Here is a 20,100-nt window from a genome sequence, read left to right on the forward strand (position 1 = left end):
AAAGCCACCAACCAGCCACCAGCCACCAGCCAAATTGCCTTTGTCTTCAACGCCTAATCTATCGCCACGAGGCCGCCTCGTCGCCCTACTCAGAGGTTGAGCCGCCCAACGACCGACCTGAGCGCAGAGTGCGTCCAGCATAATCGCCCTTCTTCGAGCTCCGCAGCGAGTGGGAGTCGCCCTCAAGCTCCTTGACCATTCGCGGCTGCACGTTATGCGGCGGCGCATCGGAATTGAACATCTTCTGCTGGCTCACGGGCTGGCTGTTGAAGGACGCGCGACGCTTAGTGGCCGAGGGCGCACGAGAGCCTGAGTGTCGCATGATGCTGTTCGAGCGGGCCGGACCCGCGTTGCTTGAGAGGCGACGTTTAGACGATCCCGAAAGCTGCTGCTGCAGCAGCTCCTCAATGCGTGAAGAGCGTTTGCGCTGAAACTCTGGCGAGCGCGGCGAAGGAGCTAGGTTGATGTCTAGGCCAAGGTGATCCAAGCCGACCTGATAGTCATGACCGGCCAGTTCAGGGGTTGGCTCGGGGCGGTACGAATGAGCCCGAGCATAGCCTGAAGGCGGAATAGAGGAGCGCTTGCGCTTGGGGACATGCTCTTCTACAAAGTCTTGGGCGTATCCAGACGGCACGTAGGTGTTTTGCAGGTACTGCTGAGCCTGGCCGGTGTTGTGCTGCGAGTACTCGTACTGCTGGAAACTACGCTTGAGTGGGCGCCCGGGCTGGCGCTCATGGTCTCGGCCAATATCAGCTTGGTCAAGATAGTTTGGCTGCTTGCCCGCGTTGCGCTCGCTGCGGCGCGTGCCGGTTTGGAAGGGCCGGCCAATGTCCTCAACATCGCTCTCATCGTCGTCCACCTCCCACGGCTTCTTCCCAGTTTGATTGAGAGGGACGTTCTGCTCTTCGTCGTCTTCGTAATCTTCAAACGTGGGCTTGTTGTCGGTCCGCTTAAGCAGGCCCTTCTGTTGCAACACGAGCTCAGCCCGCTCAACCCGCCTACGAACCTCGATGTCGAACATGGAGTATCCATCAAAAGCATATGTCTCGGCAACATTCTTGCCCTTCTTCTTGCCCTTTGCTTTGTTCATCTTCTTGAGATTCTTTTCGCGAATATCGGCTTCAGCTGCCATGGCCAGATCACCGCGATTGACGCTCATCTGGCTAGGCCCAAGGCCCTTTCCGGCAAATTGAGTTAGCTGGGCAGCCGGACGGTGGGCCTCCATGATGAGCATCATATGGTAGCTTAGCGTGTTCTCAAAGGCATAAGAAGGGTCCCACACCATCTGGGAGTAAGGCTCATGAACAGGGTAGTTTGCGAACTCGGAGATCTGGCGAACCCCAGATTTGTCACCACGCTGCCGAGGCACATTGCCCTGCGCCTTTTCCCGGGCGAAGTGAATGAAGGTGTCGGCAAGTTGACCTGCGTAGTTCTGTTTGCCCTGAAAAGCGGCAGCGAAAGTCCCCTTGGGTTCGCCTCGCATGTGTGAGCGGAAATCGACGACAACATTAGCCTTACGACAAATGTACTCAAAGTCCAGGAAACGCTCCATGCAGTACAGATGCGCAAAGCCGCAACAGGCGGCGAACGGATCATAGGTATCGTCGTTGCGCTCGTCAAAGGCGACGCGGTACCAGCCGTGCTTGATTGTAGCGGGCAGTTGACCCTGGCGTAGCGGGCATTCCTCAAAGCGGCACTTGTCAGCGTTACCTCGATAACGGCGTCCAGAGTCACCGGGTTGGATTTGGATCCGCAGCGTCAAAATGTTGCGACTGGAAGGGTAGTTCAAGATGAAGTCCTGGATCTGGTCCGTAGTCATTGCACGGTTTTCCAGCTCGTAGATTGCGACTTCATCGTCGCCTTCGTATTCCTTCAACGAGGAATCCCGGTACTTGTGCTCGTATCGACCATGCCAAGGAGCACCATGCGGCTGGCCCGGAGTACCAAGTGGGTGGGGCGAGTATGTATAGAATTTGCGGGGGTCATACTGATTGATCTTGGCGGTACGCGTCGTAAGGCCCTTGGTAGTCTTATTGATGCGAACTTCAGGATTGAAGGCGGCGACCTTAGGCTTCTGATACTGGTGGATCGCATCGCGATCGAATACGGAGACCCGCTTATCAGCTACATGAGCTTTATCCTGGCGGTAACTTTTCTTGGGGTTCACAGGAGAATCTCTACGACCGTGCCCAGAAGAGTTGTTGCGGGACGCATATGTTGTAGTGCTGCCGGACTGATTCTCGTTAGCAAACCAATCAGGAAAACCGAAGTCTTGAGCAGGCTCGCTCACCTTCTGCTGGGGAGCCGGTTGCACGTATTCAGGCTCGGGTGGTTGGAAGTGGAGGCGTCTACCGCCAGGCGAAGGCACGCCTTGCCAATGTGTGGGCTGATAGTACGGCTGCGGTGGGTGAACTGCGGCAAAACTACCGTGTTGAGCATTAGGCTCAGGGTACGTGGAGTAGTCATGCGCACTAAACTCAAGCAGTGCCGGATCGACATGCTCTGCGCCCACGAAGGGATCGTTGTATGCCACTTGTCCTTGAAGCTGGCTGTGACGATGCTTCCGAAGTTGGGGGGACTTGGGCACAGAAGTACGCTTCCCGTCCGTCAGCATCGCCTGCGGTCCAGCCAGCGCTGTGTTCATGGCATTGACTTGATCCTGTGACAACAGCATAGTATGACCGTTGATTACGACGGGAGTGAGCGGAACGGTCGCTTGCCGATGGGCCATCGGCAAACCCATCTGTTGGTTGGCGAACGGAAACGACATAGTACGCGGAGTGCCCGGCACCGCAACGCCTGGATTGTCGTAATAATTCGTTGAAACATGCCCACCAGCCAACCCATTGGGGGCTTGTCCGCTCGCATAGTCAGGGTTCAGGTCCTCGAAATCAAACTCGTCGAAGGTCAGCTCGTCCCCATTCTGTGGCTTGTTGTCTGCACCGAAACGATCGAGATCAAACTCGTCGCCCCAGTTGAAATTGTCGATCAGGCTTGGGTCGATGAGCCTGCTGGAACGACGATTACTAGGCTGCCGCAAAGTTCGACCGGGCCCAACTATAGAATTCCGGAGTGACAACCTGGTCGAGCGTCGAGCCTGCGACGCCGGCGTGGAAGTGGGTTGCTGTCGAGAGGTACCGTTTGCCATGTTGGTAATTACCAAAGTGTTCTTCGGCTTCGAGTGCAGCTGTTCCACTTGTGCTCTATCAAAGGGTTCGTTTTCGGGTGTAGCTTGTCCACTTTAACACTATCAAAGCGTTCTTCGTCTTCGGGTCTAGCCTTGTCCACTTGAAGAGCAGCATGCGCAGCTAGGTTCTTATACTGGAAGAGAGTTCATCTAGGGAAGATACATGTTAAAACACAACGCCCGCTCACAACGGTCACGTAGAGATCTTTGTGCAATAACAGCCACGAAAACGAAGCGAGCCGATATAATTAGGATTAATTGGGATTAAACAATGAATTTAAGTGTGGCACAATGCCACCAAGGAGGGAGGACCATAGAGTCGGGCCCTGCACAAAGGTTGTGGACAATGAAGTTCACAAAGCGATACGATGGCGTTGTTTAAAGATGACATTGTGGCTGCCAGGGATATCACCGAAAGATCGGCCGCAGAGGCTGCTACTCATTGGATCTGTTTTGAAAAAGGTCAGCTTTCAGCTCATTGACAAGTTTGCTCAACGTTTTCGAAAGAGTTTCATCATAAGGTCTCCAAGCTTGTATCCACATGGGTAATACGGTACAGGTCTGTGATATTGCTGTGTGTGATAATCATTGAAAGGAAGGGGTGCACAGTGCGTACGTACCCATTGATTGCGTTGGAGCTCTGCTACGAGTCTCTGCAGTACGATTAATTTACAGTGCCATCTCTGTTCGATGAGACTGTAGAACGGCAAAACGGAGCTCGATCGCAAAGACCCATAATGCACTCTCCCGCATCGTGAAGAAACCGAGCGACAGCGTCATCGTTCACCGTCATAGGGTCCTCTTTCACAGTGAGCGCGGTGGTTTCCGTCGGGCCGTTGGCGAAGTGGTGATTGGAGACTATACTACGCTGTCCATCATTTCAAGCACCAAATGGAAGGTTGCAGTCCGATGCATCGAAAGTCAAAGACTGTGGTGCGACTGTAAACATGTTGAAGGCGGAGGGTTGGATGGAAGATGGAAGGAACAGTGAACCGACAAGAAAACTCGTCAAATGTTCGGAATAACTATTACCCTTATCGATAAAAAGGGTCTTGGCGCGACGCTTCACACTGCAACCACTCCCACTCCACTTACCCTTCACGATTTTGGCCTGAACAACCTGAGCACATGCAACTATGAATAACCCGATCCGCCTTCCGTTATTACTTCATTGACCACGTGTGAAACAGGGAAACACCACGTTCCGAACGTTGCCAAACGGCTTTCGAAACGTCATATCGGCAACCCTAGGAACATTGCCGAAACGTGAATACCTTCAGATACTTCGTGCGGCACTACATCCATGGTTCTGATCACAGAGAAATGCAACACTAGGCAAACCTAGAAACCTCCATTCTGCTGGTCGGCAATCCTACGGAACCGATCCTCGCTACGCTGAGGTTCGCAAAGATTCGCTAATCATGAAGTCTTACCATTCCGTGGCCATCTAGTCTTTCAATCGGTAGGACATGTCAATTACGTATTATTATTTTACAAGATGTCCAATGCCAAGTTCACGGCTGCCTGCTTCAATCGCAGGCCTTTCATAAACTGACCATGAACCAGCAGCACAGTGTCACATTCGTTTCTCAATGTTCAGCCAAGGTTGTGATTTCCCTCGCTTCTGTATGGGATGTAAACAAGCAATGCCGGACCATGCGCCAACCCCATGTGGATCATTCGACAAATTTTGTTTGAACCCATGCATCGGGAAGTTTACAGTCTCTTGGTCGGTACAGTGACCAATATAACGTGGGATCGTCTAACGCTGTGAAGCTGCTAAGGTCTGGCTCTTCTGCTATAGATTACTAGAAGAGAGCACGGCTTGATCAATTCCGTGGGGCTTTGTTTTCTGCGGACATCCATATATCGCGTCGCAAATGTTTATAGCACGAGCCAGTTTGTCGAACTCTTCACTCCACGCTGCGCGTTGCAAATGACCTTTTTCAACCCACGAGATATGGCACATCCAGAGGAAATCTTTGAGCTGGGCAAGCTGACCTTCGCCCTGGTTATTGTGCTCCTCTTCTTTACATGGACCACCGTCGCCCTTCGAATGTGGGTACGAATGGGCATCACCAAATCACCTGGATGGGACGATGCTACAATCGTCATCGCAATGGTACGCCACCAAGCCATCTTCAATGTTCCATCTCAAATTATCCAGTGTCTGTTCACGTGCTACTGCGCCTTTATCTTAGTGATCACTATGGCAGGTGCAGCACATCGACAATTCACCGCGATGGAAGTATTGCAAACACTCGTTGTAGGCAAACTCCTTCGATCTACATGACAGCTTTTGACAAAAGCACAGTACGTTCAATTGAGCGAAATCTTTTACATTCTCACCACAACGTTCCTCAAGATCTCCCTGGGTCTTTTTTTCCTGCGGCTTCTTACGAAACCTTGGCAAACGCGTCTCTTCCAAACCGTCCTCGTTATCTCCGGTGTCTACGGCATCTTTTACTTCTTTGCTACTGTTTTTGTGTGCGGAAACCCCTCCAAGCTTGCAGAAAGTCTTCTAGGTGCTCGCACAACGCACTGCGCCCCTATTTGGTTCGTCCTCAGTACCGGATATATCTATGGCATCATAAATGTCATCGCGGATTGGATCTTCACACTCATTCCTATCGTCATTTTGAAGGATAGCACCATGGACCGTCGCTCCAAGATCTCGGTAGCCATAGTCATGGGATTTGCCGCAGTAGGATCCATATCCAGCATCATGCGTATGGTGTACCTGAAGGGTCTTCTTTTTGAAGGTAACGTCTCTAGTAAGTCTACCCTACCGCAAAATGTGAAACATTGCGAGACTGGATCGTGCATTCTGGGTGAACGCAACCACGATACGGTCTCGCAGCTTCCGACTTGTGGCTGTACACACACAATGACCAAACACTCACCATGAGCTAGCTGCCTCGATAAAAGCCACCATATGGGCCACTGCCGAACCTGGCACAGGCATCGTTGCCGCCTCCGCTGCCATCCTTCGTCCGCTCTTCCGCAAGATCTATACGGACGTACGCGAAAAGTATGGAAAGTCATCACAGCAAGATCCGACCATGCCGTGGACAACGGCCACCACCAGGGTCGGAGATACAGAGAGTGTGATAGGTTTAACAACTGTTGCGACTAAGACCTCAAGGCATTCCATGCGCTCCCTTGAACTGGATGAACCGTGGAACGGCAGAACGAGCATCGAACAGGCTCGTATTGGTATAGGTAGATCGGTCGTCATCACAGCGGGTCAAGAAGTGCGAACAGTACCGCTACGAAAGAAGTGAGTGCACTCGTACGATGGATTGGGGTCCTTCACTGGACTGTAACATGGTATAAATTGCAAAGAGGCATCGCTTCCAGGTACGTGGCAACAGCCCTGTCTGAGGGTTCAAATCTGGGAAGCAAGGCTTCTAGAAGGTGACTTGAAACCGTTGGAGTGAGTGACAGGCGTAGTCAGCAATGCGAAGGTGCTGGGACGTCCCGGCAGCCCGGTGCGAACTGTTGGCGAGAAAGAAGCAAGTGCATGAGCCTGGATTTCTCGGTGCTGAAACGTGCCCATGGCCTCCTCGCATGCCCAGGGCTGGCCAATCGAAGTGTGCGATGCTTCTTTCTGGACGTGTTGGACGAAACTCGATGCGCCTCAGCGCATATCAGCCGGAAGAAGCACCGGCCACATGGCGACGGCGGCCCCGCTGCTGTTCGAAGCATCGTCCCGAGCGCACCTCAACCCCCGCCACAGAGCCCCCAAGCCAGCGACTCAATGGGCTATCCCTTTGCACCTGCATATCTGCCTCCAATATTGGGATGGCAGCGTAGCAGCTTGTGGCCCCGTGGCGTATCTGTGACACCTCCTCGCCGCGCGCTCTCTCCTTCACGCGTTCGGCGCCCTTCCTGGCCTCGCGCCTGGCGCAATGGGACCCGGCCATGTGACACAAGCTACGCACCTGCTCGGCAGCAGCCGAAGCCTCCCTTGCCGCCTGTGATGCTGCTATACTTGTCTGCTTCGCCCTCTTTACCGTCCCAATCCCCCCTCTATGCATGCATTCAGACACCGAGCCCCATCAACTTCTTACACCGAGCCGCTCCTTGGACAAGCATCCACCCTCCTCCAGCTCATGTGACGACCTTGTTCACCGCACTCCCGCTGTCTCGGTCCATCCTGTCTTTTCACTGTTCTTCTTCTCTTTATGAGGAGCGCCGAGCCTGCATGTCGACACCTTAACTCTCTTTTTTCGACTTTGCCTGAGGCACCTCGGTATGCTCACCATGGCTCCTCTTCGACTTCCGCGTTCTCTTGATGGAGGTGCTCCCAATTTTGATGCTGCTGGCATCATCTACGTCGTGGCCGCCATCCTCTACACCCTCGTTCTCGCTGTCGAGCTTTTCCTTCTCTACCGCCAACGCTCTGCTTTTTGCGTTCGACTTCGGGGCCTCGACATTGTCTTTACCTCTGTGTCTATGCTCCATGTCTACTTGGTTCTGGTATTACTGGTGTATCCGCTGAACGGTCAATGGCCTTGTGCCGCAGAGTTCTGGGTCATGTCCATATTCCTTCCATTGGGAATGGCAATCTTTCAAGGTAAGCCTCCTCCATACGGCACCACCCCGTCTCTGATCGTCTACAGCCTGCAATGCCAGAGTCCTCAAGGCATACGAGAGCCAGCGTCGAATGAAAACAGACTTTCTGGCCGGTGCACGCAAGAAGCGACTCGCTTGGACACCAAAGGGCCTCTTTGAAGCCTGGCTAGACCTTGATGCTGCAGCAAAGGTTCACGTAGGCACAATCGTAGGACTCGTCATCTCGGTATGTCCCTCCTTACACTAACGTAAAGCGTCAAAAGTTGGACATGATTCCGATTTTGGGCGTGTTACTCTAGCGTTCAAAACTCCACCTGCTAACTGCAGCAGTTGCTTCCCGCAATAGCTCTCTTCTTTGGCTCTAGACGCTTCCACGCCTCGTACGGTTCTTTTGGCCCCATTGCAGGCCCACGCGAGTGCCGCAAGGGAGCTGAATGGTAGGTTCTTCGGATTGGACATTGACTATTCCGGTAGCTGATAGTTTTAGGGTTCCGTCTATTTTTGTTCAACTATTCTGGACGGCGATCGTCGGCCCTTGGATCTTGTGGAAGATCCGAAATGTGAACGATGTTCACTATTGGGCATGGCAGACAAGGCTCGCTATCTTCGCGGGGTAGGTGGCTGCTCTATTCTTGTACCTGCATGGGCTAACAACTGCTCTAGTTTACCCGGCACTCCTCTGTGGATCGCCTTCACTCACGGAGATGTTCTCGGAATGCAGTCCATAAATAAGTACTTTCCTGCAGCAGGCTGGTAAGTCTACACCTTGCATCGGTTCGGCCTAGATTCGGACTATTCTTGCTTTTGCGGGTGCCCTCGTATGCGCGTTATTGTCCGTGTGACGATTGCAAAGAAAAGCAATGACCACATTAGAGAATAGCGAGTACGATCTCGTTTCTTATTGGGGCTAGGCGGCTATGCAACGGAGTGTATCGCTAACAATTGTCCGATGCAGGTTCATTCCTTCCCTAGTTGTTTGTCAGCAGGTGCTCATCCTAATCCCACTGCGAGATGCCTCCAAGGATCGGACCACGCAGCGAAGATCCCTTTCTTCGTCAACCTACACAGACTCACTAACATCCACGCCTTCAAATATCTCCGAGAAGTCCCCAGCTTCGATACTGAGCCGAGAGCTGAAGCCCAAGGCTAGCATGCAAGCCTTAGAGTTCAGCATCGAGCACAACATTGAGTCGCTTATTGAGTGGACGGCATCGCGGGAGTTCACTGCCGAAAACACCATCTTCCTTCGCGAAGTGCGTAACTTCAAGAAGAAATGGTCATCTTTGCGTACCGTAACAACCGTTCAAAGGCGCCGGATGCACACGGAAGCTTCCCTCATCTTTTTCACCCTCGTAAACCCTTTCACTGCAGAGACACCTATCAACATTGAATACAAAATCTTCAAGAAGCTGCAAGAGCAGTTCGAAGGCATGGAATATGATCCGTATATGCCCAAGCGCAGCGCAAGTCCCACAGACCCAATGTCGCCGACCGAACGAGAGTACGTTGTATGTCCGTGGGAAAATACGCTAGACCGTCCAGCCAGTATCGATTCGAACATCAGTGGAGCGAGCGTGTCGAGTACCTCGAGCATTAAAAGCCTTGTTCCCAGTCAGTTCACCGAAGGGGTCTTCGACCCGGCATTCGAAAGCATCAAATACCTTGTCTTTACCAACACCTGGCCGAGGTACGTTGACGCGGAGATGGTGAACAACCCACGTTCTCAATAACTTGGGCCAAACGGAGATATATTCCCACCTACAAGTTGGCACAATATATCCCTTATCGCACCTTTCACCCAGCTTTCAGGCGGGCCGTGGCCCGGTGATCGGCTAGATACAGACCATCGCACGCTGGCGGCTCTACACTTGTTTATATGATGCCCTCGTTGTACTATCCAATTCTTACACTCAGTAGACATGAGCTGGATCGTTGGAAGAATGAACGAGAGGACTTCGATCACTGGAGAATCATAGTTGGCACCTTGCTCTTCTTTCGAGCTTTAGCGTTTCGTGGTTTAAAGAGTTCCAGGGTAGATAGGCTAGGAAATACCCCGAATCGAAAAATGGCGTCTTGTTGTTTTCACCCCAACTGCTTTACTCAAATCCCAACTTATCGTGGTCGTGATCTTGATGTCGTATTCTATATCTCCGATTGTAGGTGGAGCTCGTCGAAGCAGCCTTATCCTGTACGGACGTCATCTTCTTTGAGTAGGTCGATACAGCTTAGCGAACATTCAGCGTCCAAGCTTTCATCTGCATAGTGTTCAAAATTCAGGCTAAGTTATCTGATCGTGCATGCAGTCGCACAAGACTGAGGCACAAGAGATTCGAAGAACTTAGCACATCCATCACAGTCGCCTACCTTAGATACATCGCTATTATCATTCCGGTCCGTCGGGTTCTAAAATAGGCATTCGCTTTCCATTCCCGCAACCTTAAAACTGATGACAGGAGCACGTCGCCAAAGTCTATCATGTTCCACCAACTACGTCCTATGGTTGCCACGCGTTGATCGTTCACATTTCTTCCGTCTCAACTCTAATCTATCAATTTGCCGCGTAGCGCATAATGTACGGCCGTTATGCGTTCGTGGTGAGGATCCGGGTCGGTTCTTGCCGCAGGTAGGGTTTCAGACCGGCGGTTCGCTTCAATGGGGCAGTGGGGACGCGTGGGCCGGTATGTTGGATGCGAGATGGATGTGCAATCGCAAATCTCCATGAACGGGTTCTGGTAGGGTCAATTTGGTGGAGATATGTTAGCTTTGTCAGGTGCGTCATGGATTAGCAGGCCGGTCGAGATATGCCTGTCCTGGGCTAAAAGATGAGCTTTCAGCGTTCAACTCTCGATCTGTATGTATTGAGCTTCCTTTTCAACGCGCCCGTGCATGGTTGTACAGTGCATCTTGGATGCGGCTTTTTGTCAGGCGCGTGCACCTGTGTCGCTTGGGATGAAATGGTTCGGCACCCAGCAAAAAGGAAAGAGCAGCGAGAGACTGGAAAATCAATTGTCGCCCAAGTGGGCAAAAACTGTTAAGATGTGGAATGCTGATGGACCTTGCCCCTTTGGGAGTGTTTCGGAAGGCGATGAAGCTGACCTGATATAGAAGAAGCTTGGCTGTGACGGTCAAATAGTGAACACACGCAATTGCCACACCACATTGAGCATTCTTTTCTTAGTTGACAATGCCTATCCATCTTTCACAAGTCGTGTTCATGGCGAAGTAGTTGTGCATGTAGTCCGTACCTGGCAGTGAGAACCCGGGCAGTAGGATACACAGCTTTCAAAAAAAAAAAACCGGATGCTCACAGGCTACACACTGTTACCAACGACCAAATTTCACAAAGGACAAGTTAATCTCACTCAATTTATGTTACTTCAAACTTACCAAACAACCAGCATACTGTTCAAATGTTGTCTGTTGCGGAATCTTGTCGTTGTCTTCACCCGGTGCTTTCTTTCAACCAGGACTCGCTACACATTTGGTCCAAATGCCTTGTGTTTTGGCTCAAGTAATTTTGGTACGATTACACGCTTAGAGCGCAATTCTGTCTCGCTGTTAGCGTACTGTGTGAGCTTTGAGGCAAACTATTAGATGTTAAAATTTAGCTTGTCGTCGTCATGAAGTGCAGGTGGCGGCCATATGGCGGCCATATGCTGTGCCATTACCCTTCTCCACTTACATCTTTATCCTGCTAATTTCAGATATGTCTTGGGGCCGCTGGCCATGATTCTCCATGCCTTGAATATCAATCCCAGCCTTTATAGTGGTGTCAAATAACTGCACTCTGCTCCATGGGTCTGGCCTAAAACTCCGCAGCAAATACTCAGCTAGAACCTTCGCAATTCTCGCTTTACTCCTCCCAATGAGGCCAACAGCATAGTACGAAGCAGTACTGGTGCACACTATAGTAACCGGGTCCTTTCAAGCAGTTCGTTGTGTAGAAGGGTCGGGACTCGCAAGGTTTTACTTACTAAGGGCATGTGCTTACACTATGTGTTCTCCACGTGGCATTGAGTTTTCACAGTTACCCTAAGTATCATTGGCGCACATCGACCTCCATGAACACTTTTCACCCTCGCACGGTTTACGGCATATAAGATTTCCCCGAGCCCTTTATGACAAATTCTCCCAATACCCTCGCTCAGCATCACCGCGCAACTAGGCACTCACAACGTGCTAACCAGATTTCAGGTCACGCGGTCTACCCAGGACTTACTGGTCGAGCTCGAGATGGCTAAGAGCCGGAAAGCCCGCGGCAAGCGCCTAGCTACTAGAAAGAGCAAGGCTTCACCGAAGCAGGAGGATACCACGACGACAACATGTCAAGTTCCCTCTGCGACAAAGGCACATCGCGCCTCAAGCTATCGGATGCCGTTGTCTATCCTCGCTCATCCCGTCGAAGACTTTCCAGCACCAAACCAGCTTCAACTTGCAGCTTTGCAGTATCGTCAGGATCCACCTTGTCCTGAACATGCTGCTAAGAAGAGCAGCACTTCCTTGGTGCATGAAACCGCGACCACCACAACTCAGATCCCTTCCACGCCAGACGCGGCTGGCTCCCCCATCTATCGGCTGCCGTTATCTAGTATCAATCACCCCGTCGAAGACTTCGAAAACCTAGCACCGCTTGTGCGTAATTCTTCGCAGCATCCCCAGGAGACGCCTGCCTTCGATTACACTGCTAAGTTTCTTGATTCGGTGCGAAACACTGCCGATACTGTTCATGCTTTGATTGAGTTGAAGAAAATCGTTTCCTTGCCATCAAACATCAGCACAGAGTCTGATCCTGGAGAGTTTCTTGAAGCTGGCGTTGAGGTGTTTCGCAATGCTGTTGATGCTGCATCCTACCAGTTCGCTAGCGGTCAAGATCCTATTCCAGAGAGTCACTATGATGCAGTTACTACCACCTTGGCCGGTAGCTCTCACGGCCATAAGGGCTTTGCAGCATGGCGTGATGCTGAGGAGCAAGAGACAGTCGACGCCGAGATGCTTGACGCATGGACTTTAGGCCCTCCCGTTGTTGTCACTGACAACTCCAGTTTAGCCCCAGAACTCCAGACTGAACAGCTCAAAACTACGACTACGCATTCCGCAGCACAGGAGCAGAAACCCGATAGCGCCCTTGAACAGGCCAAGGGCCATTCATCTGCCGGTGATACGCGCAAGACTATCAACATCCAGACACAAGACGGTAAGCTAGATGATGCAAACCACGGTATCTCCTCAGATCCAGAGACGAGGCTCGAAGCCATTGGCATACATAGCTTCCCCGTCACGCCCGTCTTCCCTGTCATCGATGTGGATCATTCATCTCCGACTTCTAGTAGGTCATCGGTTCATGACACGCCCGAGAAACATGAGAAGATTGATGTCGACCAAGATGGAAAATACATGGGACAGAAGTATTACAACCGCCATCGGAAGGAGTGGAAGGCTTCTCATTCCGTAACCTTCCAACCTGGTAGCGCTATTGAGCGTCTCGGTCCGAGCATCATGTTCAAGTTCTTTAGTGGGATGTTAGAGTAGTTTGATTGACACAGAACGTAGGTTGAACGGTGGAAAGGATATGGTTGGAAGGTCCAAGTGGCATGGCCCATTTGCAACCATGAAGGTCGCGGGTCTGCGCCCATGGCGGAGTTTAAGGACAGACATCTATTCCCGCTGATTATCGCTAATGATGAGTGTACGTTACATGTCGAATGAAGCGATCATGATGTTTACCAAATGTATCATAGACGTGTACAGCGAAGTCCTCATTACCTCTTAGCCAAAGCCGGCCCGCCGCTTATATTCCACCCATGCTACGTATATACAGAAGAGACAAGGTGTCTGAGACCATTAACACAAGGAAGAATTATAGCACCAGGCATCGGTCAAGCCCACGTCCTTATCATCAACATGAACAGCGTATGCAAGTCGTCAAAGATCGCTCCCACATGCTCATACCAATCTTCTTCTAAAGCGTATCGAAGAGGTCTCATTGTTGCCGCGTCGCCTCTATGGCTTTCTCCATACTCACGATTCTAAGGCTTTTACCGCGACCAAGCTTTCCGTTCATGAGCCCTGCAGCGGGTACTATGGAGTCGTCCCAGTGTCGGAAGACGGCTCGCATGTCTCGCGGTACCCCTTCGAGGAGGATCGTTGTAGGAGGTTTAATCGGTCGATCTTCTTCCGTAACTGCAAGGATAACATACTCTTGCGCAAACATGAGAGCTGTAGAGAAAGCATGATGTTGTGAACGTGAAAGGGAGCCAACGATACTGAGTTCCCGTTAGTTTCGGAAGATTAGGAGTCATGAGGTTTGCTTACATATACATCTCGAAAAAGGCGTCCAAGACGTAAATATGCTCAGCCTCCAGGTCCCGCTGACAAAACGGCATGATCTCCACGATTTTGGTGCTCATCCCCGGCGGAAGCGGAGACTTGGGAGGACTTGGCGTCTGTTCCCGTTCAGTGGACATCCTTCTGTTAAACTGCCACGATGGCCGGCGTAACATGGCTGGAAGGTAAGAGCTCACCTGGAGGCTCCCCCATCCTGAAGATTGCTGTTGCTCGACCTTAAAGAGCCGTGTTTGGTATCGCTCCGAGGAGGCTTTGTAACGCCAGTGGTCCGCCGATCGAGGAATGGCAGGCCCTTTACCTACGCTTGGCGGGAACATTTGGATCATCTCGTCTGGCTCCACACCTTCTTCGATCTCGAGATAATCGCCTCCTGGTGCTAGATCCATGCCCATTAGACGTGCTCCTGCCAGCTCCTCTGCGCAACATCCTCGACCTTTCCAAAGATAGACCTTGCCACGTAAAGTAGTGATGATGTAGGCATATCCCGAACAGAGGCTCTTAAGAGCAAAATCAACCTCATCAAACACAAGCCGTCCTAGATGTCGACGTCCGCAGAGCATATATTCCTTGGCCGGCGGAAATGTCCCTCGCCGAGTGATGATGATGCCTCCAAGCGCGTCAAGGAAGTTTGGTGTCTCCTTCCCTTGTCGTATCGGCACTAATGTTCCTTGGTTCTGTTTGGCGTAGTTCTTTGCGAAAAGCTGAACATCCTCAACGGTAGGTTCCGCCACTCCATTGCCTGCCCAAAGAGAGATCTCGGTAGCCTTGGAGCCGCTAGCATTGCTGAAGGTGTGAGTGCACAGGTATATGGAGTCCTGGAACAGGACATGCTCATCGTGTGCGTGGATGGGTGTTAGCTTTCCATCCCCGGTCACTTCATGGATTTGCTTCCTAATGGTCCTAATCTTTCCATTAGGGCTCAAGTCGTACGGTGGAGTCTTCAAAATACGGACCGTATCGATGCTCTCGGGCAGAACTCCTGTGGTTACCGGTGATTCGTCAAAGAACTCTGTAAAGACGCCGGCAGGCTTCTCAGATGCAGGAGACTCCTTGAAAGGCTCGGACTGAGGTCTGTTGCTCACCATCGGTGGTGAAGTAGGCGAAACTTTAGCTGAGTACGGCTTTGGAGGTGTCGATCCTCTCGATCGTGCTGCGACTAGGCCTCCGAGACTTCCCAGGCTGCCCAAACCAAGGCCAGCGGGCTTTGGCTTTGCTGCGAGGGGCTTAGATTCTAAGTGTTCCAGTGCCTTATTAGGACTGCTTAGACCAGCACCCTCCATTGCTGCTTTTTCATCTGCTCTCGTGGGAAGCTTAATAGGCGACTTCGGCTTGCTTGGGACAGGCGACGACGAAGTAGATTGACTACCCCAGAGAGCTGTAGCACTTTTTACGGAGAACGACGGCTTGTCCGGCGATCGCTCTTCCTTTCTTGCACTATCCGTATTGGGAGGTGCAATTTCTTTCAAAGCCTGGCCTACCGGTTTGGATGGAGCTGTTGCCAGTGGTCGTGACGGGAGGACTGGGATCGGCTTAAAGGAAGAGTATGATGGCGATGATACAGGTTTAGGAGATTGAGCGGCTGGTGTAAAAGGCGACTTTTGCAGAGTTGCTTTAGCTTCGGAGGGAACCTCCCGTTCGAGCTCCAAAGATGCAAGCTTCTTTGGCGGTTCCGGCGTTGGAGATTGTGAGAGCCTCTTGGACAGGTCCGGAGACTTTGCTGGCGTAATTGGCTTGTCTTTCAGTAAATTTTTGACAGGTGTTCGGTACACTAGAGCATCGTCTGAAGGATCAGAGCTGGGCAACACTTGTTCAGTCTTGACCAACGGGACCTTGGCAACTGGAGCTACCTTTTCTGTATGCGCTTTTTGCGGGGTGTCAGCTGACTTGGTCTCACTTTGCTTTGCGCCCGGTGCTCGTCTCCTAGGTCCTCGGGCTCTCCCCTTGGTAATGTGGGTTAACTCCGGAGCTGGCCCAGTCCTCTCCTCCTGCGTTGGCTTGGCTGGAGTCTCTCCGATGTCTTCCTTGGTAGTACCTCCAGATCCAGCCATGGGTGGTGGTCCCCTCGCCAACATGTTCGCTAAAGCTGGGTTGAATCGGTCTGCAAATCTGCTGGACTTCATCGAGGATGCTTCCTTGTTTACGAAAGGTACAGTCGGTTGACTCGATTTCTCAATAACTGGCGGTTTGCTTGCACGAAGACTTTTTCTGCGCGCAATTGCCTCTGGCGTCGCACCTGTCTCTTGCGGAGGCGGAGGCTGGGAGATGGTGTCCGATCTTCCCAGATTTTTTCTGGCTGCTGTGACCTCGGGAGGCGGGGCGTTTTTGGCGGAGGCGGAGCTACCCGTCCTTTGGTGGGCGGCAGACCCCGTCTCTTGAGCTTTCGCTAACATAGCAGCCTTCTGCGACACCAGGCTGTCCCGGAATTCATTCCTACGTACAGAAGGCTTAGGACCCCCTGTAATGTTCAAAGCGTTCTTTCCTTGGACGATATTGTTCTTGAACGTATCCGGAGCAACGTAGTTCTTCGTCTCTGCTCGTCTCAACTTGCCGAACACATTCTGTAACTCGTTCACCTCCTCATGCTTAGTTGTACCTGCAACGGGCTGGCGTGATTTGAGGGTTGCACGGAAGTCTTTCTTCGGTGGGGTATCAGGCTTCGATTTTACTGCAGCAGGGGAAAGAGCAGGGTCTTTGCTAAAGCGAGAGGAAGATATCGTAGGCTTCGTGCCCGTCGTGACAGGTGGGCTTTTTGGTGTATCATACTGTGCACTCGGAGATATCGATTCATTCGTTGCATTGGTATTGGCATCATTGTTGGCAGGCACGGTGGGTTTTGCAGTTACTACAGGTTCCGGTTTCGGAGCTGGTTGTGCTGGTTTGGCGTCTTCGGCCGCGCTCGGCTCCTCGTTCGAAGACTCAGGCTTCTCACGCAAGCTCTGCAATGCTTTTGTGGGGTTTTCAAGAACAGGCGGCTCTCCTTGCCTAGGAGTTTCAGGTCTGCTTCGCAAGCTTACAGGCCTCAGTTGGACCTCCTTGATCGGCGATGATCTGCCAGAAATTGTTGAAGACCCAGCAGGTGGGCTCTGTAACGGGCTCACTTTGCCAAAATCTACACTTCCGCGCTGCTGTTTGATGCGACTTATCTCACTCATCCAAACGGGTTGTTGTGGAGGTGGCTGTTGGGGCTTCGGAGACTCTGGCTTGTTCAGCGCGCTTTCTAACCAGCTTGACTTTGTGGGGCTCCACCGCTTCGATGGACTCGGAGGTGAAGTCTCATCTTGCTGCGGCTGACCCTCGCTGAACGTTGACGCAACAGACTTGCTACGGCTGTGGCGAGGCAACGCAGGCTTAGCGAACTCTGGTTTCTGTGCGCTCTCCGTAGCGTCCTTGGTGATGCCCCCGATACCAGCGCTAGAGCCTGGTCGCGACGAAGGCTCGATCGAATTATCTCGGCTCAGAGTGCTTGGTCTCGCATCCGACCTAGGCAGCGTACCGTAGGTGCTACCTCTGTTACTCAAGGTAGAATTCTGTCTACTCAAGGTTGGTGGTGCTTGAGCGCTCCACCTCTTGCTCACACTGTCACTACGCTTCATTATCGCACTCTGGACGAAGCCACCCATGCCTTTGGTAGGAGACACAGGCCGCTCGGGAGATATCCGCCCTTGCGTTGGCGACATTGCAAGACCGCGCATCGAAGCGCGGTCACTTCCATCCACAGATGCGCCCTCTGACGGAGGCGCGAACTTGTGTGCTTCTAGCACAGGTAGCGGCGATTTGGTCTTTGTGGTCGACTCTTCGTCTAAGCCAGACAGTGATGCAGTGGCGGAGATGCGGTTGGCGAGAAGAGTGCTGCTACGGATGGAGCCGCTCGAACGAGGGCTCTCCAGCGGCGGAGATGTTGCTCCAGGCTCCGCTGTCGAGTCGCGCGACATGCCGGGTAGCTGCTTCCCGGATGTGGAGCCTATTTCAGAGACATTGTCTTCCTGATTCTTCCTGTATGCCGCAGACCCGATCCCCCGATCTGCCGTTTGCTTAAACCAGGATGGGTCTTTGGCACCCAACGATTGCGCTATCTGGGTTCGCGATGCGGGTCGTTCTGGGGAGGGCGGCTCGGAGGTGCGAGGTGAGGTGGCAGTCGCCTTGTCTGGAGAGCTCAATGCGACCGAGATTGGCCTCCGTATGCTGCTCGATTGCGGCCTTCGCTGTTGCCACGACAGGGTTCCTGAGCGGCCCAGTGCTGCCGCGCTCGGGGTGGGCTTTTTCGGTTCAGTGTCGTCGATGAGCTGCGCGGGCGAGCCCGTCAGCTGCTGCAGAGAGTCCTCGCGGGCATGCTCCAGCGACGGCGGCGCCATGTTTGGCGTTGGCGTGTCGGCGGGCTTTTCTTGCACACTTGGAGGTGTATCGGCGACGGAGCGGTGCGATTGGGGCGTGGTGGGCTTGTCGGGGGACAGAGAGCGTGCTCGTTCTGTTGTGCTGTTTAGGGCGTGCGACGCGCAGACAGATTCAAGAAGACGGGGGCATACCTGCTCTGCGCGCGAGTCGCTCGCTACGGCCCTGTATAAGCTCTTCCTCCAGCTTCTTGACCCGCTCGGCGTCCTGCTGGTCTCGCTGCTCTGACAGCGTCCGCATCCGCTCAAGGAACTGACGAGGATCGACCTCGTCTGGATTCGACATTGTGAGGGCCCTAGTATGAAGACCAGTTCCGACTTGGGCCAACCGCAGTTCCGACTTGGGCCAACCGCAGGTCCTCGCGTGCGTAAACCTCCAGATGAATGTAGTGCTGGGGTGGATGGAAGCTAAACACACGGACGCAGAGTTACACGAACGCTCGGTTCACTGCGTCTTGGCCGGCGGCCACCCTGGTCGTTTCGAAATTGATGAAACGCAGATCGCGGAGGGACGGAGGGAGGAAGCGGGCGACACCAGCGTGGGAAATGTGCAAGTCGAGGGAGGGATTTGCCTCGATGGAGGTGTTGCTACTTGTTTGTTTTGCTTCTCACGATTTCCCAGCCGACGGCGCCCGAGACCGTGGCCGCGCTTGTGCCAGGGAACCATACGGGTTGCCCCTTGCAGCCGCCCATACCCACGCCATCTCCAGCTGGAGTCAGTACAAGAACAGCCTGCTTTTCGCGTCCTGCACCACCCACTGCAGCCCTTCATGCAGGTTCGTGCCCGTCATCGCGCTGCACGCCATGATGGTCCATTTGTGCGTTTTGATAGCGTCGAGCCGGAGGCCCTGCACCGCGCGTTATTGGCCTGACAACCGGCCCCTTGCACGTCACACAGCACGTACCTGTCGAACCTCGTCTTCTGTCATGGCTCCCGAGACGTCGCTCTTGTTCTTGAACACGAGCAAGCTTGCACCCATAAGCCGCTGCATGTATTAGTGTGGAATGTGCACCTCCTTGCTGTCTCCACGCACCTCCTCGAGCAACAGCCCCTCTAGCTCACGCCGGCAGTCGTCGATCCGCTCACGGTCTGTAGCATCAACGACCCAGATGAGCGTGTCTGTCTTCTCGAAGTAGTTCTTCCAATATGTTCGCAGCGTCTTTTGGCCGCCCACGTCCCCTTTATCATCAGCTTGCTGAGACGAAGCAGCTCAGAAAGGTCATACAGATGTTCAATTTGTAGCTTCATCGTCAGTGTCCAGTCCTTCTAGTCGCTCGTATACTCGTCTTACCCGTCGTAATCAATTGTCTTGATAATGAAACCCAGAGTCGGACTGACACTGTTGACATCCTCATTCATGATTTTCTTGACGATGGTCGTCTTTCCTGCATTGTCCAGCCCCCTAGTCCCAATCAGCAGCAGTATTTTAGCAACTCCAATAGCTGAAATCCGTACAGCATCAATATCCGCATCTCCTTGTCCTTCAGACGTGCTTTTCGCAGAATTGATAGCATCTTGTGCTGTTGGGTGTCGTAGTGACCGGCCTCCAGGCAGAATCGAAGGGTCTCGAGTCGAGTCCTTCGGCCGGCGTCGGCTAAACT

At 52.7% G+C, this 20,100-nt stretch overlaps 6 protein-coding genes across 6 annotated transcripts; 3 read left to right on the forward strand and 3 right to left on the reverse strand.

The window, feature by feature from the left end:
• Nucleotides 1–85: 85 nt before the first annotated feature.
• Nucleotides 86–3,148, reverse strand: N0V89_000900 (uncharacterized protein; the record flags this gene model as incomplete). Its single annotated transcript, XM_056209718.1, has 1 exon — nt 86–3,148. The coding sequence occupies one exon, from the start codon at nt 3,146–3,148 to the stop codon at nt 86–88; it is 3,063 nt and encodes a 1,020-aa protein (XP_056076540.1).
• A 1,999-nt stretch (nt 3,149–5,147) lies between these two features.
• N0V89_000901 (uncharacterized protein) lies at nt 5,148–6,471 on the forward strand (the record flags this gene model as incomplete). Its single annotated transcript, XM_056209719.1, has 3 exons — nt 5,148–5,309; nt 5,502–5,961; nt 6,101–6,471. 3 exons carry the CDS (start codon nt 5,148–5,150, stop codon nt 6,469–6,471), a joined length of 993 nt encoding a protein of 330 aa, XP_056076541.1.
• Nucleotides 6,472–7,453: 982 nt separating this feature from the next.
• Nucleotides 7,454–9,495, forward strand: N0V89_000902 (uncharacterized protein; the record flags this gene model as incomplete). The annotated part of the gene is made up of 3 exons (XM_056209720.1): nt 7,454–7,766; nt 7,813–7,991; nt 8,752–9,495. 3 exons carry the CDS (start codon nt 7,454–7,456, stop codon nt 9,493–9,495), a joined length of 1,236 nt encoding a protein of 411 aa, XP_056076542.1.
• A 1,890-nt stretch (nt 9,496–11,385) lies between these two features.
• Nucleotides 11,386–13,294, forward strand: N0V89_000903 (uncharacterized protein; the record flags this gene model as incomplete). Its single annotated transcript, XM_056209721.1, has 2 exons — nt 11,386–11,390; nt 11,953–13,294. 2 exons carry the CDS (start codon nt 11,386–11,388, stop codon nt 13,292–13,294), a joined length of 1,347 nt encoding a protein of 448 aa, XP_056076543.1.
• Nucleotides 13,295–13,745: 451 nt separating this feature from the next.
• N0V89_000904 (uncharacterized protein) lies at nt 13,746–18,784 on the reverse strand (the record flags this gene model as incomplete). Its single annotated transcript, XM_056209722.1, has 3 exons — nt 13,746–14,028; nt 14,078–18,575; nt 18,634–18,784. The coding sequence occupies 3 exons, from the start codon at nt 18,782–18,784 to the stop codon at nt 13,746–13,748; spliced, it is 4,932 nt and encodes a 1,643-aa protein (XP_056076544.1).
• Nucleotides 18,785–19,214: 430 nt separating this feature from the next.
• Nucleotides 19,215–20,013, reverse strand: N0V89_000905 (uncharacterized protein; the record flags this gene model as incomplete). The annotated part of the gene is made up of 6 exons (XM_056209723.1): nt 19,215–19,346; nt 19,404–19,484; nt 19,533–19,678; nt 19,725–19,741; nt 19,791–19,901; nt 19,955–20,013. The coding sequence occupies 6 exons, from the start codon at nt 20,011–20,013 to the stop codon at nt 19,215–19,217; spliced, it is 546 nt and encodes a 181-aa protein (XP_056076545.1).
• Nucleotides 20,014–20,100: the final 87 nt, after the last annotated feature.

This window comes from Didymosphaeria variabile, assembly GCF_027946475.1.
Source record: "Didymosphaeria variabile strain IMI 356815 chromosome Unknown scaffold_1, whole genome shotgun sequence".
Taxonomy (NCBI): Eukaryota; Fungi; Ascomycota; class Dothideomycetes; order Pleosporales; family Didymosphaeriaceae; genus Didymosphaeria; species Didymosphaeria variabile.